The 19,629-nt window shown below is 46.4% G+C and overlaps 2 protein-coding genes across 4 annotated transcripts in view; both read left to right on the top strand.

Annotated features, from left to right (window-relative positions):
* Nucleotides 1–19,629, top strand: part of LOC122379543 (serine/threonine-protein kinase/endoribonuclease IRE1-like) — a 343,804-nt gene that overhangs the window by 47,816 nt on the left and 276,359 nt on the right. The window lies entirely within an intron of this gene.
* Nucleotides 4,966–13,408, top strand: LOC122379363 (nucleolar protein dao-5-like). Of its 3 annotated transcripts, none has more exons than XM_043361517.1 (6): nucleotides 4,966–5,201; nucleotides 7,685–8,349; nucleotides 9,539–9,643; nucleotides 10,366–10,485; nucleotides 11,501–12,682; nucleotides 13,107–13,408. In XM_043361517.1, the coding sequence occupies exons 2-6, from the start codon at nucleotides 7,711–7,713 to the stop codon at nucleotides 13,395–13,397; spliced, it is 2,337 nt and encodes a 778-aa protein (XP_043217452.1). In that variant the 5' UTR covers nucleotides 4,966–5,201; nucleotides 7,685–7,710; the 3' UTR covers nucleotides 13,398–13,408. The 3 variants fall into 3 exon arrangements, with proteins under 3 accessions (XP_043217452.1, XP_043217442.1, XP_043217460.1); XM_043361507.1 differs by having other exon boundaries at nucleotides 4,966–5,206; XM_043361525.1 differs by lacking the exon at nucleotides 7,685–8,349 and having other exon boundaries at nucleotides 4,966–5,206.

Raw genomic sequence — 19,629 nt, 5'->3', positions numbered from 1 at the left:
ACCATGGTGGCAATAAAATCGTTCAAGTAACCGGCCCTACCGATTTACTGATTTCCGCGGTTCGAACTAAACATGTTTCGCCCCATTCCCTCCTACATTGACGAGAGCCATATTTCATTTTGTACTAGCATACTTTACAATAGCGTGGTACTCAGAAACTTTGAAGTAAGTTCATTATTGACGAATTAAAAATCAAACGCTGATTTAAGAGAACTGAAGTAAATAACGAAAAGTAATGAAACCTTGAGTTACAGACCGTACATACTAACAATCGTGATTGCAATCCACGGAACCTCTCAACATGTTACAAACAAGTTACAACAACCCTATAAATTACTAACTATTTCACCAAGAAAAACCTTACAAATTGACAACGGACCCAGAACGCTCTATTATACGAAGTTTCGGAACGGAAGTTGAGCAAACTTGTCAAGTAATTTCCCCATAAACTGAAATCCCCCTGGTACTACTTTTTCATAGTTACAATCGTGTGAACGGGCAGCGATGTAAAACAATAAACAATTCTGGCTTAATTATTTATGACTATCATTTAAACTCCTACGTTTCCAACAAAGCAAATTAGGCAATGCTGTCAGTCAATTGTCATTCAGTGTGACCGGTAGATTTGGTTAACTACGTCAATATCACTTTGCCTAATTCAGTAGAATTCCAGTTCACCCAAGTAGTCGCAGCCGCTTAGTTTCGGGGACGCCGTATCATTATCATTTAGTAATGTCCTATACTTGCTGAAGGACCATTCACCTAATTGACATTCAGTGCGTCTGGCATATTTGGTAAACTACGTCAATATCACTCTGCCTAATTCAGAAAATTCCAGGCGCGCCGTTTCACCCAATTAGCCGCGGCCGCGTAGTTCAGCGAACGTCGCGTTATTATCATTCATTAATTAATGCCCTATACTTGTTGAAAAGACTTTCATACAATCGACATTCAGTGCGTCTGGTATATTTGGAAAGCTACGTCAATACTACTCCGCCAAACTCAACAGGATTCCAGGCGCGCCGGCTCGCCTATTAGCGTCAGCCATTTGGTGGGGGACGCCGCATCGTTATCATTCATGTAAATTGTAAGTGCAGCAGATAACCGAACGATTTTGGGACCAAGTCAATAAGATAAACTATCATTGTCAGTTGGCTCCATTCCTCTATTCAGCGACTAATTTACGGGACAACAATTGTAGTGGTTAAGAGAGACATACGGCCTGGCGTTACACCAGCCGCCCTTACCAGGAAAATAGTCCAGTCGTTACCATTATATCGAATGGGGTAGATTATTACTACTAATTGTCATTATTGGCATCATGCCCCGCACCAGTGAGAGCTGCGACGAGTCCACTTCTAGGACACCTGCAATGGTGTGTGACGCCTATTTACTGTAAAGTTTCTACAGCACCAACCCAGATCTCCCGACTGCTCTGTGAGCGCTGGGTTTACTGCCCCCCATAAATGAGACAGCGACGGCTGGCCATGCGTGGCCGTAATTACCTCTCTATGGAAGCGAGCTGAAGCGTGTTGGTACGGTATACACAATCGACTGGATTACACTTTTTCAATTGTCGGGGAATGAGGAATAAGTGCTGTCCTCCCTGTTCTGGTCAAGGTAGTGCAATTGTACTTAAGGCAGTGTTGGTCGTTGCGTGGAGATACCACTTGCATGCCTCCACACATTTCCGAATGATTGGAGACGTGCCATTGGCTGGCTGAGGGTCAGATCCAGTTTGGGGGCCCGTACTGTCGTGAGCCGGCAGTGAAACGGGCAGGCGTCGTTGTTCGATTGCCTGTGCTGCCGCTGGTGAGAAGCGGCGGTGCAGGGTGCGTGCCTGATTAGCTAACCCGGATGTAGGGTGATGCATCACGCTGACGCCGTTGATGGATATCCGGGTGAAGTCCGCTGTGGTATTCCGGACGGTCCCGATGTGGTTTTCCGGGTGAAGTCTGCTGTGGTATTCCAGACGTATGCCCTTATGTTGCCGGGTTAAGTCCGCTGTGGTATTCCGGACAGTCCCGATGTGGTTTTCCGGGTGTAGTCTGCTGTGGTATTCCAGACGTACCCCGTTATGTTGCCGGGTTAAGTCCGCTGTGGTATTCCGGACAGTCCCGATGTGGTTTTCCGGGTGTAGTCTGCTGTGGTATTCCAGACGTACCCCGTTATGTTGCCGGGTCAAGTCCGCTGTGGTATTCCGGACAGTCCCGATGTGGTTTTCTGGGTGTAGTCTGCTGTGGTATTCCAGACGTACCCCGTTACGGTTTCCGGGAGTAGTCCGCTGTGGTTTTCCGGACGTACCCCGAGGTGGTTAGAGTTCCGTGAAGTAAGGAATCACGACAAAAGGGTATCTCATGTAACGGGGCTACATGGTGGTGCCATGATTAGCCGCATGGAGGGGGCTACTAATTTCTGGAATTCACTTCCGAAGTATGGTTGTCGTGCGAATGTGATTATTACTAGCTCGTTCCGGAAGCTCCTAATTGCCTTCAGAGTGGGCTGACTCTGTGGTCAATTTCAGCTGCAGGCTGCTTCCAGGATGACCTGAATAATGATTGAGAGGTGCATGCATGCAATAATGTCAGTTGCGGAAGCCCAGAGATGATGATGCTAGCTGCCCACCCCGACCATTTAACACTTGCCAAAAAGTCAGATGAACTACTCTTGATCGATATTGTTTGTGACCGCTCTGAGTGGGCCTGTATTGCCCGGGCGTGTCCACCAGTAGCACAGCATCACCAGCTGCTCGTTTATGACGCTGAACAGTGAAATCGATACTCAACCCCAGAGAGAATAGCACGGCTCTCAGTACGGCCGACCGACAGTGTGCAGGTGCCACTGCACTCATCGCTTAGTAACAATCCGAATCGATAATCGTTTTACAGCCGCGCCGAGCCGCGCCGAGCCGCGCGCGCCGCAGGACCGAGGAGGCGTCATTATATTGCGATGTTGTCTCGTTCCACCCAGTATAGAATTGACAAGTGTCACCACCACGTACTTGACTGATACAACCTTGGCTCAGAACGAAACGAATTAGTAACTCGCCTCTAGCCTGTTCTCTCCGCGCGTCCAACAAAGTCTCATCAGGTCACCAAAGTCGACAAGTTTCGAGAGGGAACTGGTACTTGGACAAGTGTGGCCGTGATCACTCGTCGTGTCCGCTAGCCGTTTTATGGCATAAACGCCGAATCGATAGTTGTCGAAACTAAACAGCCTCCTCCTCTCTCTCTCTCTCTCTCTCTCTCTCTCTCTCTCTCTCTCTCTCTCTCTCTCTATCTCTCTCTCTCCCCCCCTCTCTCTCTCTCTCTCTCTCTCTCTCACTCACTCACTCACTCACTCTTATTCTCTCTCTTTCACTCTCCCTCTCCCTCCCTCTGTCTTCACAGTTCCGTAACGTGCTTGTAGCGGAGCAGTAAATGGGGCTATTGAGTTTTCCTGGCATTATTGGTGCGCTTTTGGTTTAATTTACCTATGATGCGTAGGCACTGAACGTTTACCGAGATATGAGAGTGCAAATTGACACAATTCAGACTTTAACAAAATTAGTCAGTCACGACAGCTTGTTGCTTTTATGCATTTTGGGCTTTGGGAATCTAAACTGCTTAATGATCTGCCGACAAACTGACGGGCGAGCGTGAGAGGCGTTACGCGGCGGCGATGATGTTGAACAAAGAAAACAGGAAGACTAGTTGAGAGCATTACGACCAGAACCAAAGGAAACAGGAAGGAGACACGACAAAAATCAACATCGCATCATCACATCGAAATATCAATACAAAGGATGGAAACGCCGCGTAACACTAACGTCAACGGTTTTGCCTGCAGGGGGCAAAAAGTGCAAAAATAACCGTTTTTCGGAAACAGTTTTTCTGCAATAACTTTTGACCCAAGCCTTGTACGAGCTTACTTTTAACGGCATCGTGTTCCTCTCGTCAAGACGCATCGAATGAAATATAACTTGACCTTGAAAGGTCAACTTGAAAATTTGACCTCAGGTCAAGGTCATGACCTGACCGGAAAGGGTCATGTTGCATATCAGTCGATCCGTATCGTCGAGCTGAACACATCTAAGGCGTTTTCATCGCTCTAGCGTGCCTCTATCAAAAGTTATTTGCGAAAAACTGTTAGATACCATTGGTGACCTGAGATGACCTCAGGGGCATAAACATGGGTCACGGACACCATTTTCATGTTCAGTGTGTTTAAACTACTTGTAATTCAGTGTTTGGGAGTGTTTATAATGTCTTTTGTCCAAAAGAGGCGCATTTCAATTTTCTCCCATTGACTTATAATGGGGAGGTCGCAAAATTGACCTGACCTTAGGTCACCGACATCAAAATTCTGAGATAAACATTTTGTACATGCTATTGCTGTTAGCAATCGCTGAAAGTTTCAAAGCGATCGGTCACTCGGTGTAGCTATGGCAGACATTGAAACTTTTTATGAGGTGAGGTCACTTCAAGTGACCTGGTGACCTGACCTTAAATGACCTTGGTCTGAAATTTTCACAACATGTGTAGAATTGATGTATGATAAGGTGTACCAGCGCCGCCGTTTTTGAGATATTCGCGAAAAACCACAGGGGGGGGGAGTGTTCAAACACCCCCCCCCCAGCAGGGCGCGGGTTAAGCTGCATCTATTCATGTCTTTAATTTGCAATTTGCTTAAACCCTTGATTTTTGGCAATTTGTTGAAAATTTACCATTTTTGACGAAAAAAGTAATGTAGTTACATCAATAATATATATATATATATATATATATATATATATATATATATATATATATATATATATATATATATATATATATATATATATATATATATATATATATGTTACGGGCAAAGTGCGAAGTTGGGCAATTCGCGAATTGCCTAGGCCATTCGCGAACTGCCGGCAATTCGCGAATGGCCTAGGCATTTTGCACATTGCCGGCAATTCGCGAATGGCCTAGGCAATTCGCGAATTGCCTGGTGGTGATAGAACATTTTTGAAACGAAAATTCGTAATAGCGCTGCTGAAATGAACATTTCTTCACGTCTACGGTGCCGGTTTTGGTGCCGGTAATAGCTTTGGAGAAAAAGTTGCATCTCTACAAGTGGCACCACCTGACCCGACCTCGGTCGGATTTGTCGGCTGGCCGCTCACTCTGTTTTGTGCTGGATCGCAGGAGGGTCGCTGGTCGCTGTGTGCAGAGGTCAGGTAAGTGGTCCAACGACTGTCTGTGTGGATGTGTTCGTGCAGGGTTGTTTAACCCTCTGCCTGTAGGGGTTACTCATATTACTCATTTATATTGTAGGTTATTTTTAAATGAAGTTACTCCTTTATATTGTAATTGTGTTCATACTTATACCAGTAAGACGTCATGGATGGCGAGGAACGAGCGAGGTGAATTTAACATGCAAACCATATGGCAAAATTTATATTCCCCACGTGCGCATTAGTGGTGAGGCACCTCTTTCGTGACAATTGGAAGTCACTGAGACGGTGGGTTTCTAACCACATACCAAATTTGAGCCCGATCGGTCAAGCCGTTACCGAGTTACAGACGCCAAAAGCGTAGGAACCATGGGTGCAGTGGGTGCAGCTGCACCCACAATAATTTGGCAGTGGGTGCAGGCAATGTATTCTGCACCCACAATAATCTGGAACAAAAGCCCCTTTTCGCGTCAACACTAACTCCCAATAATCCCATGAGTACCACGAAACTACATAGGATATTTTGCCCTCTGCAAGATGGTCTTCAAAGCTTACACATATATCCGCTCAGGTGGAAGAAGCCATAGCACATGTGATATAACACATACCTTATGATGACCCACTCCAGATGGTTTTAGCCCGTTATTTTAACCAACGCCCCGTTGGAGGTCCAGGATTTCCACACTCGGCAGCAGCTGGGATATTTCGTCACCCGCCACTTGCTGGGGGGGGGGGGGGGGTAAACGTCCCCAGTCGACAACTCGAGAACCAATAGCCGCAGCGACAAGGGCGAGGCGGCAAACGAAAACTCGTGACAAGACGCTTCCGTTGATGTGAACTTTGACCTCTAGCGCCTAAACGGTTGACCTGAGGTCAAATCTGACGACTTACTTCAGATAGCCCAATTCATTGCGCATCTTACCTTTTTTGCAGATCAAAGCTATCTGTCTTAGTTTGGGCGCGAGACCGGCTAAAGCAAAGCGCTGCACGTTTGACCAAAAAGTGCGAAAATTTTGCATTGATGACGTCATTTGACCTTGAAGATGTTGACCTAGGATCACCAAATTTGCACCACAAAGAGTTCTTATGCAAGCCTACCCACCCCCCAAGTTTCGTGTTTCTAGCATTTCTGGGAGCCGAGATAGCAGGGGGGCAGAATATGCCCCCCCTCGAGGGCGCGTAATTCTCAGACCCTCTCCAGGGGACGTGTTAATGACCTCTGGTGACCTGACCTCTGACCTGAACAAAAAAGTGACCGAAGTGATTTCTTCCTTATTTTTGACGCTCTTCGAACGCCGCCTTTCCGGTATCGCTACGTGGCCCAGGAGCCGAGTTAGAAGGGGGGGGGGGGTGTTCAAACACTCCCCCAGCAGGGCGTGGAAATCCAGGACCCCCAGCGGGGCGCGGGTTAAAGATCGTGTTGCATATCAGCCGATCTGTATATCGTCTAGCCGAACAAAACTAAGGTGTTTTAAACTTTACTCTATCATGCCTCTCCCAAAAGTTATTTACGAAAAAGTTAGATACAATTCCCCACCAAAGATGACCTCAGCTGCTAAAAGAGGTGTCACACGTGCCATTTTTCGGTTCTGTTGTGTGTCGTGCTAACTTAGGTATAATTTGGTGTTTGAAATTATTGAGAATGACGTTCGTTCAAAAGAGACACCTTTTAATTTTCTTCCATTGACCTACAAGAGAGGATGCAAAATTGACCTGTCCTTAGGTCATCTGGTCACCGATTTTTGCCGCTTTTTTTGTAAAAAAAAAGCGGCGTGAAGCTCACCGTTTTCGTTTGTTTGTTTGTTTCTTATTGATATTCAGGGGAAAATAGGGTGCGGGTTAAAAATGGTAAAGTCGGTATATCACATCCAATTGCCGCTTCCTACCCCCCCCCCCCCGCTCAACCAGCTATGGCTAGACTCCTGCAATCTGCACCTATGCGCCCACAATGTTCTAGCCGTTTCTACGCCCATGACAGACGCTGCAGTTATTGAAAATCGAAGGTGGAGTGCGCACGTGCGCGCGCGCGGCACAATCTCCCTTCTCACTCTTGTGGAGGGTTAGGCCTATGAGTACCTAGTAGCATGCCAAATTTCAACACTATCGGCGCAGACGTTCCAAGGCTGTAGCATTGTATTTTTTTCGACACCCCTCACTCTGCACGTGCCACGTGCTAAATTTGGTACCCACATGGTTCGGGGTATGCTCCATTCGTGGCAAAGGGATGTAGCTCCCCATCAATGAAAGCCACTTGTCAATCAGACATGTGGTTGCAAAGTTATAAGCTGTCAATTAGCGTCGTTTGGCCGGGTCGGGCTGCTAATACTTACATTTTTCCACTAAACCACAAAGGACTCGCTCGCACTTCGCGCTCGCTCGTAATTATCATTCTTTGTATATTATATAATATTTATCAATATTTTTTAAATTCATAAAGTCAATTTGTTATTGTAATCTTGCATACATCTCTATCTTTCGCAGGTAGACCGTTCGTCGTTTCTGCAAAGATGTCTCAAAAAGAACAGTTCTATAAACTGGTTCACGAAACCAAAATATCTTCAAACTCTGCTTTGATTACCGATGAAAAGTACGAGATTATAAAGGAAGAACTGCAGGGAATCAGCAAAGGCGCAAAACCGTCGGGCACCGCGAAACGCTATCGCATCTGGCAGAAGTACAGGCTAGTCAAGTTCGGATCAATTGAAAAGGTTGTAGATAAGAAAAGTGCAAAAGAAATCGTGCGGGAATCAGATTTGTTTGATGTGATTAATGAACTCCATTCTTTGACTGGGCATTGCGGAAGAGACAAGACGCTTATGGAAGTTCAAAAGCACTATGCAAGCGTCAGCAGAAAAGTCGTCTGGGCATTCCTCTCAACTTGCCAAACGTGCGAGCAGAAAAAGCCTAGGCCTGGCCAGAAGGTAGTGACTAAGCCTATTCTCAGCAACGACATGAACTCCAGAGCCCAGGTTGATCTAATAGACTGGACGAGTGAAAGCTCAAAGGGATTCAGATACATTTTAACATATCAAGACCACCTAACCAAGTTTGTCGTTTTGCGGCCCTTAAAATCAAAAAGGGCGGAAGAGGTGGTATTTCATCTCATCGACATATTCTGCCTGTTTGGGGCTCCAAACATCTTGCAGGTAAAGTAGCTTTGTCATATTGTATTTTTTTACCGATATATAGGTGAAAGCAATCATGAACGTTCTCTGTTTTTATTTTTTCTCTGTTTTTAAGTGCAAAAACAGTTTATCTCACCCTCATTGAATGTTAAGGGAATTTCATCATTAAGACCCTACATTTTGTCTATGGTCTGCATCTGTACTATACTATCATGTATTACCGGTTGTTTTAATATATTCCATCTCATCAGCAGCAGCAGCCAGCATGCGCTTATTCGTAAAATATGTACGGCTCTCCAAGATATTAGGGTGGGGTTGGCCGCTTCAGTCTTTAGAAAATTACTTGGATATGAGCGGAACATGCACTGGTCGTTCTTTTGCGCATTATAGCAGATGCTGGAGTTGATATAACTGACTTGATTAGAAGAAAACCAGAGACATACATAGTTTCAGATTAACCCTCGCACTTGTAGGGGGGTCGGATGACCCCCCCCCATGGTTTTTCGCGAATAACTCGCGTAAAACGCGGCGGATCGCCGCGAAACTTACAGTACCCTCGCGTTGATCAATCTGACACGTACTGTGGAAATTTCAAGTCGATGTCATGTCAGGTCATCAAGTCATGACGTCATATGTCAGGTCATGTTTGGACGAAATCGGCAGGTTTTGCGATCTGTCGCACGATGGTGCGCGTTCTTGCTTCCCAGCGCATGAGTATGCATTCTATGAGAGTTTATTGGTGTTTATGGATGTCTAGACATCGCATACAGTTGACTCAAGGTCAAGGTCACGCAAGGTCACGCTTGTTAGGAGCATCTTCTAGGTCAATTTAGTCGCTTCAATTAGCTGTTTTTTTTTTGCGAGTTTGAGCGTCAGGATGATTGCTTAGAGGTGAATGGATGTCAGATTCGAGCTCAGCGCCTATGAATACACTATAGTTGACCCGCCATGTGTCAAGGTCATCCGTGGTCATCCGAGGTCATCTGAGGTCACTGACCTAGGATTACCTTTGATGACCTTTTCACCTAAGGTCAAGATTAGGGTAATTTGAACTGTTCTAAGTCACTTTTACAATGATTCGCTCGTGATTCATGAAGGTAACTGCACAACCACTGTGTGAAACATCGCAATAAAAACATGAAAGTAGTTCAGATAAAGGCTAAGATTGCGTTAAAAATTCGTTAAAACAGAAAACCTAAATGTGTTTCAGAGCGACAACGGACGCGAGTTTCGCAACAAAGTAATAAAGCAGTGCACAGCCATGTGGCCATCGCTCCAGCTCGTTCGTGGACGACCTCGCCATTCGCAGTCCCAGGTGAGCGATTGATAGGTATAAGCCAGATTGGCTATTCACCAATATACGAATTTAGATTTGGTATAGAATTAGCTTGTTGTTCCTACATGGATTTTTGAAGTCTTTAAAATAGATATTCATATTGAATTGATCGTGTGCATGTTTGTGCTGGGGTTTATGGACGGACGCTAAAGCGCAAATAGGCTATCAAGCGCCCTTATTTGATTGCTCAAAAAGTGACTATTCAATATCAATGCCTGCGCAAATAAATAGAAGTGGAAAGAACATGAATAAATAAATCGAGAGTTAAAAGAGGTCAATGCAAACTGTACCATGTAATATTCGCCGCCATGTGCATGCTTGACTTTCTCATGTACGGATATAGTAATATTTATTTCCGCCCGGGGCTGGGAAAATGCATTTTATTTACCAAGGTTTTTTTGCGGAAGTACCGAGTGCCGGCAGGCACGAGGTCTGTAGCAAAAAATTCGAGGTGAATAAATTAAGCATTTTCCCAGCCCAAAGGGTGGGAAGATAGTTACTACATGCCGTTAATTGCTACTTTCATCTTGAATATTCTCTTAAAAATTGTCTGGGAAAATCAAAATGACCGTGGTCAAGAACCTTTTCCCAAATACCTTAAACATTAGCCGTGAGCGGTCCGGAAGCTTTTCCCAAAATCACGTGCTAATGTTAAAGGGATATCTCGGCATGTGGTAAATTGACACATTTAATGTTTCCAGGGATCTGTCGAAAGGGCGAATCGGCTGGTTCAGGAAAAGCTTCGGTGCTGGCTTGCCGATAACCCGGAAAGTAATTGGCCCGAGGGACTACGCTTTGTTCAGTGGATGATAAACACGCAGGTATATAGCCTTCATCTGTATTAGTTACAAAAAATATCATTTGAAATTTTCCTCATTCGTTTAAAACATATGTTTTGAAGAAAAAAAATATTTCCAATCATTAGCTGTAATTTAAGTCAAAGCGGGAGAAGTGTAAAGTATTAGCTGGTTACGCTTAAAGGGACAGTATCATCGAAAAAAAAATCCATGTATGGAGCTGATTTTTTTTAAACTAGCATTTCTTATTTTTCTGAATCAGAAAAACATAGTATGAGGACCGAACTCGGTGAAAAATATTGCAACCACATTTCATTTTCATGATTCATTTTCATGAGCGAACCACCACTATACAAGCATGGCCGCCAGTTTGGAAGCATGCAAAACTACTACAGAACTGGCGCAGATAATACATTATTGACGCTACGCTTACGCGGTCGTTCTTCTGATTGAGTTGTCCTTAGGGAGAGGTAGCCTTAGGTATTGCCTATAAAAAATATAACGTGAAAATTGGAGAGAGTGACAATTGGACGTGACAATTGACAATGGGAGAAAATATCACGTGACAATCACGTGATAAACGTCATACATTGGAGGGAGATTGTGATTCAAGCTGGAGGAATTCCTTTGTTGAGCCGCTAGAATCCGAAGGAAACAGCGGAAATTGCCTACGACTATTTAATGAATTTAACGGTGATGAATAAGTGCGAAAAACGTTTTGGCTTTATAAAATTTGATAAAATGACCAGGGTAAAAGTTTTATTACTGGCGGTCAATTCAAAACGGCGCAAACATTTAAACAGTGAAGATAGTGAAGCACGATTCAAAGTGTGGTACACCTTTCGTACTTTGAGCGGCGATAGCGGGATAACGGTGCGGAGCTTCGAGGATCGGTCTTCAGTTCCCGGACCAGAAAGGTGGGGCCTATGCAATGTCAAATTTCATCAAAATGGTGATACTGTCCCTTTAACTGCACAGTCTCGTATTTTTGTGTGAACATTCTGTTGTTAATATCTTGAATATGTTCTGACTGTTTCAGAAGAACGACGGGATTGGAACTGCTCCCTACAAAGCGATGTTCGGTGTTGAGCCCCACATGGGCCTGAGGGACACGCAGCTCAGAGGAGCGCCCGCCAGACTGTTGAGGACTGAGCAGGAGCTGGCGGATATGCTGGGACTGGTGGCTGATGGAAGTCGCCAGACGGCCACAGATGCAGGACTGGACAGTCAATCGGGCAGCAGCAGCAGCAGCGACTGGCAGCCGGCTGGCCGCGCCCATGCAGGGAGGAGAAGGAGCGGTCGTGCTGTAGTATGCAGCAGCAGCAGCAGCAGCAGCAGCAGCGACGAGGAGCCAGCTAGCTGCACTCCAGGGAGGAGCGGTCCCACAGTGGCGGTAGCCGGCAGCAGCAGCAGCGACGAGGAGCCAGCTAGCTGCACTCCAGGGAGGAGCGGTCCCACAGTGGCGGTAGCCGGCAGCAGCAGCAGCGACGAGGAGCCAGCTAGCTGCACTCCAGGGAGGAGCGGTCCCACAGTGGCGGTAGCCGGCAGCAGCAGCAGCGACGAGGAGCCAGCTAGCTGCACTCCAGGGAGGAGCGGTCCCACAGTGGCGGTAGCCGGCAGCAGCAGCAGCGACGAGGAGCCAGCTAGCTGCACTCCAGGGAGGAGCGGTCCCACAGTGGCGGTAGCCGGCAGCAGCAGCAGCGACGAGGAGCCAGCTAGCTGCACTCCAGGGAGGAGCGGTCCCACAGTGGCGGTAGCCGGCAGCAGCAGCAGCGACGAGGAGCCAGCTAGCTGCACTCCAGGGAGGAGCGGTCCCACAGTGGCGGTAGCCGGCAGCAGCAGCAGCGACGAGGAGCCAGCTAGCTGCACTCCAGGGAGGAGCGGTCCCACAGTGGCGGTAGCCGGCAGCAACAAGGGCATGCAGCAGTCACCGGTAGCTGCACAGCCTGTTAAGCGAACACTAAGAAGCAGGCGCTGCACTCACTGTTATGGGCCGGCACCTGCATCTGACGGCTTTTGCGATCTGTGTTCTCGTGCTAAGAGGGCACTTGAAGAGCGGGAGATCGCCTCGGCATCTCAGAAAAAACAGGCGAATCTCATGCTGGCTCGGACGAGGAAGGCGAAGAAGATTCTATCTGTGGGTCAAAATGTACGCATTGGCATTCCCGACGTGGACAGGGCGAGGACGCAACAGAAAAATGTTATCGGAGTGATATTGGAGGTGAGTCTGGAGTAATTTTCTTTTTGCAGCTGCTTGTACTATTGGTTGCTCTTTCTCGCCACGCTTTCTATTGCTATATTTTCAATTTTTTAGTTCGATAACTTTTTACTGTGAATTAAGTATATAAAATGATTTTCAATCAATATGAATATTGTTCTCAATGTTGAAACGATTTAATATCTGTAAAAATAGTTGCTTAGTTATTTTTCATCATGATTTCAAGTGTATAAGGCGCTGAAAGGACATTGTCGGTTCAATTAGATTTGATGTCAACAACAAAACGTTTTTAACACAGATCGAAACTGTAGGTGTCTGGCACTGGTCGCAATAATTATAAATCATATCAATATTATCTGCAGTAAATTAATTGCTGATGCTGTAAAAACTTTGTATCGCTCGTTGACATAGATGACCGTGTTCGCAGTGTGTCGGCGAGTCACAGTATATAATTGGCACGACGAAGGGGAAGCTGTCCGGCGTCTACGGCCCAGAAGCAGTACAACCGTGTGCCGGGCACTTCATCTCCTCCTCCGACGTCCCCGACATCTCGATCACACTTAGAGAATGTGCTCGCCTGGTCTCAGGGGGGAAGGGTCAGGGGATGTTTTCCTGCAAGTGCAGGAGGGGTGTATGTAAAGGCCGATGCAAGTGCATCAAGGCGGGCGTTACTTGTATCAGTCGCTGCCATAAAGGCGCTCACTGCAATAATAAATAGTAAGAAAGTCAGACTGTTGTTTGTGATTTGGCATGGTTTTGTTTTTGACGGAAATTATCGAATAGTTTAAAGACCACGTGCTACGGAACTTGATAACTGCGTACACAACCTCTCTTAACCTAAACACTTTCGCGTTATACAGATACCTCATATGATTAAACTTTTGATCCAATAAAATTCAAATGAGTCATAAAAATGTATCTTCGATCGCATTTATTTGCCACCCCGCGCGCCCCACAAAGGACAATCATTTTCGCACGTCTGCACACCTATTTAAATTAGGATACAAGAGGGACGATGGTAAGTACTACACACCAGCCCCCTCCCACTATAAATGGCAACGAGTTCGGAAGGAGAACCTTAGTACTATCAGATTTATTTGAAAATTCCCTAAAATTACAGAACAGCAAGTTTCTGGCCGCCTCAGATAGACTTAGCCATAAGCAAATGTCCTAATGTTAATGAATATACTCATTTTAGCACGGTAGAAAACTTTTGTGATATAGTTACTCACTTTGCCTGGGCAATTCGCGAAATGCCCAATTACGCACTTTGCCTGTGAGCACAAAGTCAGTCCATTCGCGAATTGCCTAGGCCAAGTGAAAAACCGGACTTTGCCTAGGCCATTCGCGAATTGCCGGCAGTTCGCGAATGGCCTAGGCAATTCGCGAATTGCCCAACTTCGCACTTTGCCCGTAACATATATATATATATATATATATATAAATCAAAAACTTTTACAAATATGCATAAAATTTGACAAAAGACGTCAAATTGATGAGGGAGAAGCTATACGAAGTTTCGGATCCGAACCCCCCCCCCCCCCCGGCGGTCGCGGGTTAAAGAGGAGGCCCTCTGTAGAGAGGAAACCATCTGTAGAGAGAAGGCTCCATGAAGAGAGGAGGCCCTGTGTAGAGTGGAGGCCCTCTGTGGAAAGGAGACCACCTGAAAGCAGAAGGCTCTCTGAAGAGAGGAGACCCGCTGTAGAGAGGAGACCCGCTGTAGAGAGGAGGCCCTCTGAAGAAAGGAGGCCCTCTGTAGAGAGGAGGACTCCCTCAGTAGAGAGGAGGCCCTCTGTAGAGAGGAGGCCTTCTGTAGTTAACCCGCGCCGGGCCGGGGGGGGGGGTGTTTGAACACCCCCCTGCGGTTTTTCGCAGATATCTCAAAAACGGCGGCGCGGAGCGCCGCTGTTTTTGGCACACCTGTTCGTGCATCTTTTCCGCACATGTTTTGAAAATTTCAGACCCAGGTCACCTTAGGTCAGGTCACCAGGTCACGCCAAGTGACCTCACCTCAGAAAAAATAAGAATGCTCGTCATAGCTACACCGATTGATCGATTGCCTTGAAACTTTCAGCGATTGATTAGAGCAACATTATCTATAAAATGTATATCTCGGAATTTTGATATCGGTGACCTAAGGTCAGGTCGATTTTGCGACCTCTCCATTATAAGTCAATGGGAGAAAATTGAAAAGCGTCTGTTTTGCACGAACGCTCTTCTAGACACTCTCAAACATCGAGATGTAGGTAAAATGGACACACTGAACCGGAAAATGGCAACTGTGACCTCTCGTTATGTCCCGGAGGTCATCTCAGGTCACGAACAGAATCTAACAGTTTTTCGCTAATAACTTCTGATAGAGACGTGCTAGAGCGCTGAAAACACCTTAGATGTGTTCGGCTCGACGTTGCGGATCGACTGATATGCAACATGACCTTTTCCGGTCAGGTCATGACCTTGACCTGAGGTCAAATTTTCAAGTTGACCTTTCAAGGTCAAATTATAGTTCATTCGACGCGTCTCGACGAGAGGATCACGATGGTGGCAAAAGTAATGTCGTGGCTCGTTTGAGTCAAAAGTTATTGCCGAAAAACGTTTTTCGTAAAAACGGCTATTTTTGGAGTTTTTGCCCTCTGGAGGCTAAACCGTTGACCTGAGGTCAAATCTGAGACCATCACTCCGAAAGGTCTGTAAAAGGGCTATCGAATGCGCTTTTCCGCGGCGCTGTAGCTCTATCGGTTCCCGAGATAGCCGTTGGCAGTTTCCAAAATGTTGAAATAGTAGACATTTGACCTTTGGTGACCTCTGGTGACCTGACCTTTGACCTGACCCAAAAAATGACCGAAGTGTTTTCGTCCTTATTTTGGACGTTCTTTCGATTGCCGCTTACCGCGTGTCGCTACGTGGCCCAGGAGCCGAGTTAGAAGGGGGGGTGTTCAGACACCCCCCCCCCCGGCCCGGCGCGGAATCTCAGAGCACCGGCCCGGCGCGGGTTAAGAGGCCATGTGAAAAGAGTGGGCCCGCAGTAGAGATCGGTGGTCCTCTGTAGAGAGGAGGCCCCCTCTGTGTTTTGACAAATGTTTTTGCAAATTTTTCGCGGCGCTTCGCGCCGCCGATTCATGTACAAACGTACAGGTCTATACGAAATCGTGACTGTAATTACATAAACCAGCCGTGTCAAATTGAATCAGAATTCATGTGTACATACTGTGAAGGAACTCCGGCTTGTACTGCCATGCTAAAAGGGTGGTAAAATTTGTGTTTTGGAGCTGTGTTTTGACACATTCTTTTGCAAATTTTCTCGGCGCTTCGCGCCGCCGATTTATACACCAATCAATAAGAGAGATCGTGACTGTAATAACACCAACCGTGTCAAATTGAATCAGAATTCATATGTGTACTGTGAAGGAATTCCGGCTTGTACTAGCATGCTAAAATGGTTGTAATTGTGTTTTAGAGCTGTGGTTTGACAAATGTTTTGTTTTCAAATTTTTACGGCGCTTCGCGCCGCCGATTCATACACAGGTCAATAACACAGATCGTAACTGTATGTTACTAATGCATTAGGCTAAACGTGAGGTAACTACTATATCTATTTCTGGGTTAGTTTAAGTCGGTTGATCCCCCCCCCCCCTAGAAAAAAATCCGTGGCGACGCACCTGTATAGGTGGGTTTCACCAACTGAAACTACTGAGCCGGGTGACTTACAACGATAAAATTTCATCTTAGAAACGACGAAGATCAAATGTCATTTGATCTCGACATACTCGCTACCTACCCCCCCCCCCCCCCGGTGGTCAGAATTCATCCATCAGACCCGGCATGTCGGCCGACTTAGTTGTGACCCCCCCCCAAACGTTCCCCTAGATCCGCCCTTGGATTCATGACCCTCCCCTTGAAGTTTCCCTGGATCCGCCCCTGTGCAGACCACAATGGGCAGAGATCCGAAAGCACTTAAGTGCCAATATTCCAGCTAGACGGTGCCATGCGGCCAATACCGCTAAACAAATCCGGGAGTGGCTGCAGGAGCGCTCCGGGCAGCGTGTGACCTCGAGGTTCGAGACACTCCCGTGACCAGCGAGCTCCCCGGATTTGACCCCACCGGACTATTTCATGTATAGGACCACCTCAAGTTCCAGGTGTAACCAAACCGCCCAAGAAGTCCCAAAGACCTGAAGGGTGCAGTGAGGTCGGCGGTGCGCAGCCTGCCACCTTCCGTGTGCCGTGCTGCAACAGAGGCCGCGCTGCTCCGGGCTATACTGTGCACTGAACGAAACGGGGGTCATCTCGAACAGGTCCGGCGAGGCTCAGTAAGGCGATCGCCGACGGTCGAAATCCCCTGAAACAAAATATTGTTACAATTAACCCTCGCCCATGTAGGGGGGGGGGGTTGGTGCAACCCCCCCCCCCCCCTGAGGTTTTTCTTAGCTACACGCCGAACCGTTTCAGCTAGCCTGCTCAAATTTTCAGTACCCTTTGGGGCATCCTTTGCGAAACTTTTGGTAAAAAAAAAATGTCAAGATCATGTCAGGTCACGGAGTTATGACGTCATAAAGGGAACAACCTCCGGCCAGATTTACGCTAAATTGGAGATTGCTTCACATTGGTATAAATGCCGACTGACCGGACACACTGATGGATTGTTTTAGAATCATAACTGGCTGATTTTACATTGGCACAATGTCCGTTGACATTTTGAAGGTTACTAAAGGTCAAGGTTAGGTCAGTAACCTCGGTTGACCTGTAATGACTTCTTGCACTTGTATGCCTTTTCGGGGTATTTTGATGCCCTGAATTCGAATTTGCTATCCATTTCAGGCATCGTCGGCTGTTTCTTGTAGTTCATTTTGGGTCAGGGTCAGGTCAGTGACGTCTTACGCTTGACGTGACCCAATGCACAAATGACCTTGCAGACTTCCGATGCTCCCAACGCATCATTTTTAGAGTTATGACATCAAAATATACACCAAACGATAGAGAATTGATGAAGGATCACGATAGTGAAGGTTTCAAGTCGATATCTATTACCGTTTTGCCGCAATCGGCGCGGAAATCTGAAAAAGTTAGATTTTTCCGAAAATTTGACCTTTGACCGGTCATAAGTAGGTCAAATGTTGACCTAGGCCCAAAAAATATACCACCAATCGCGAGATCTCGTTGAGAGCAATCCGTTGGTCTTTTCCGCTAAGCTCTACGACGCTCCGTTATCAAACGCCAGGGGGGGGGGGGTCGCACCAACCCCCCCCCCTGCATGGGCGAAGGTGGCAAAACACCGTTTACGGGCGAGGGTTAAGTAAACGTTTATTGCACAATCAACAAAAGACTGTACCGGCAATTAAAAATAGCGATACGCTAACCTACACAAATCATGCCCATTTTCCTTTCAGCCATATATCACTACACACACCACTCATTCAATCCCAATCATCTTTTCTGCACGATTAACTAGTTAGCCGCCCGCGATAGAGATATACACCGGCACTTCTCTCAACCGGTATCTGGAACACCCCCCCCCCCTCTAAGCTTTCTAACCGTCCCGGAGAAAGCCTTAATCGTCTGACATACGGCTTCAATCGGTCGCTATGTAAAATCAACGGCTCCCTGCCGCCATTTTCTTTCACTCGGTAAACGACGTCGTTTATGCGGGTGGTGATGATGATGATGATGATGATATTTATTGAACAGAAAGTACTGGAACAAAAGAGTAAATCGGAGATTGGTGCAGAAGCTCAAGGCTTAACTCGGGGCACCTCTCTCCGTGCACACTCATTCACAAACATACAAACTTACATGCAGACTCGTACCTATGCGGTACACATACACAACAATGACAGTTTCGCCTTGACACAAACCTCGTTACAGCGCGACCTCGACAACATTCAGCAATACGGCCATGATTGGATGGTCACCTTTAACGCATCAAAAACGATACAACAAACATTCTCACTCAAAAACGCCCCAAACATTCCCAAACTAGTTTTTGATGGTCAACCTATCCCCGTCCACGAGAATCACAAACATCTTGGCATCTCCCTGTCTTCTGATCTCAAATTTAAAACACACATAAACGAGATAATAAAGAAAGTAACCAAAGCTCTAGGTCCTCTCTATACTATCGCAAAACACGTACCAAGAAATATTCTCCTCCAAATATACATAACCTACATACGGCCCTTTTTCGACTATTGCGACGTAGTATATGACGGACTGATAACTAGGAACGACACTAACAGACTTGAACGACTTCAAAATCGCGCAGCCCGACTTATTACAGGAACAATGACAAGAACACCGACGAACAGACTGAGGGAGGAACTGGGCTGGACTTCCATGGAAAACAGGCGCAAAGTTCACAGGCAGGGCTGGTAAAGTGTAATGTCCTATTGACGTCGTCGGGGACACAGTGCCAGTAAAAGTTCAAGTACCCGGGGTCAAAATTACCACATTTAGTAAACTTTTACAGTAATAAATAACTTTCAAATAAAGCAGAAACTAAACGCAAGTAAAAGATATCATTGAATCCACAACGTATATCCCCTTTAACAAGGACATAAAAAGACCCTATACCTAATACATACATACAACATGGTTATGAACAATTAGTAGCCACAACTCACTTCCGTTAACCCGCGCGGGGCTGGGGTCTCCAGCCGAACGCGCGGGGCTGGGGGGGGGGGGTAAATTTTACCCCCCCTGTTATCTCCCGAACTAATGGTCCGATTTGGAAAATTCAAACGCCAATCGAAAGATCTCATCACGAACAACTAATAACATGTACTTAATTTTAAGTTTGAGGTCAAGGTCAAGGTCAGGTCAAGGGTACAAATTGCAAGTTCCTACAGTATCGGCCTTGCACCGTAGTTGCCGAAGAATGGAGTCATGGACTGAGACTGAACGCCCAAAACGTGTTCTTAGGCTACCAAGACAATATTCGTTGCATACAATATCAT

This window comes from Amphibalanus amphitrite, unplaced genomic scaffold (assembly GCF_019059575.1).
Source record: "Amphibalanus amphitrite isolate SeventyFive unplaced genomic scaffold, NRLGWU_Aamphi_draft 000008F_arrow, whole genome shotgun sequence".
In the NCBI taxonomy this organism is placed as follows: Eukaryota; Metazoa; Arthropoda; class Thecostraca; order Balanomorpha; family Balanidae; genus Amphibalanus; species Amphibalanus amphitrite.
The sequence above is the reverse complement of the archived record's forward strand: the minus strand, read 5'-3'. Positions and strand labels throughout refer to the sequence as shown.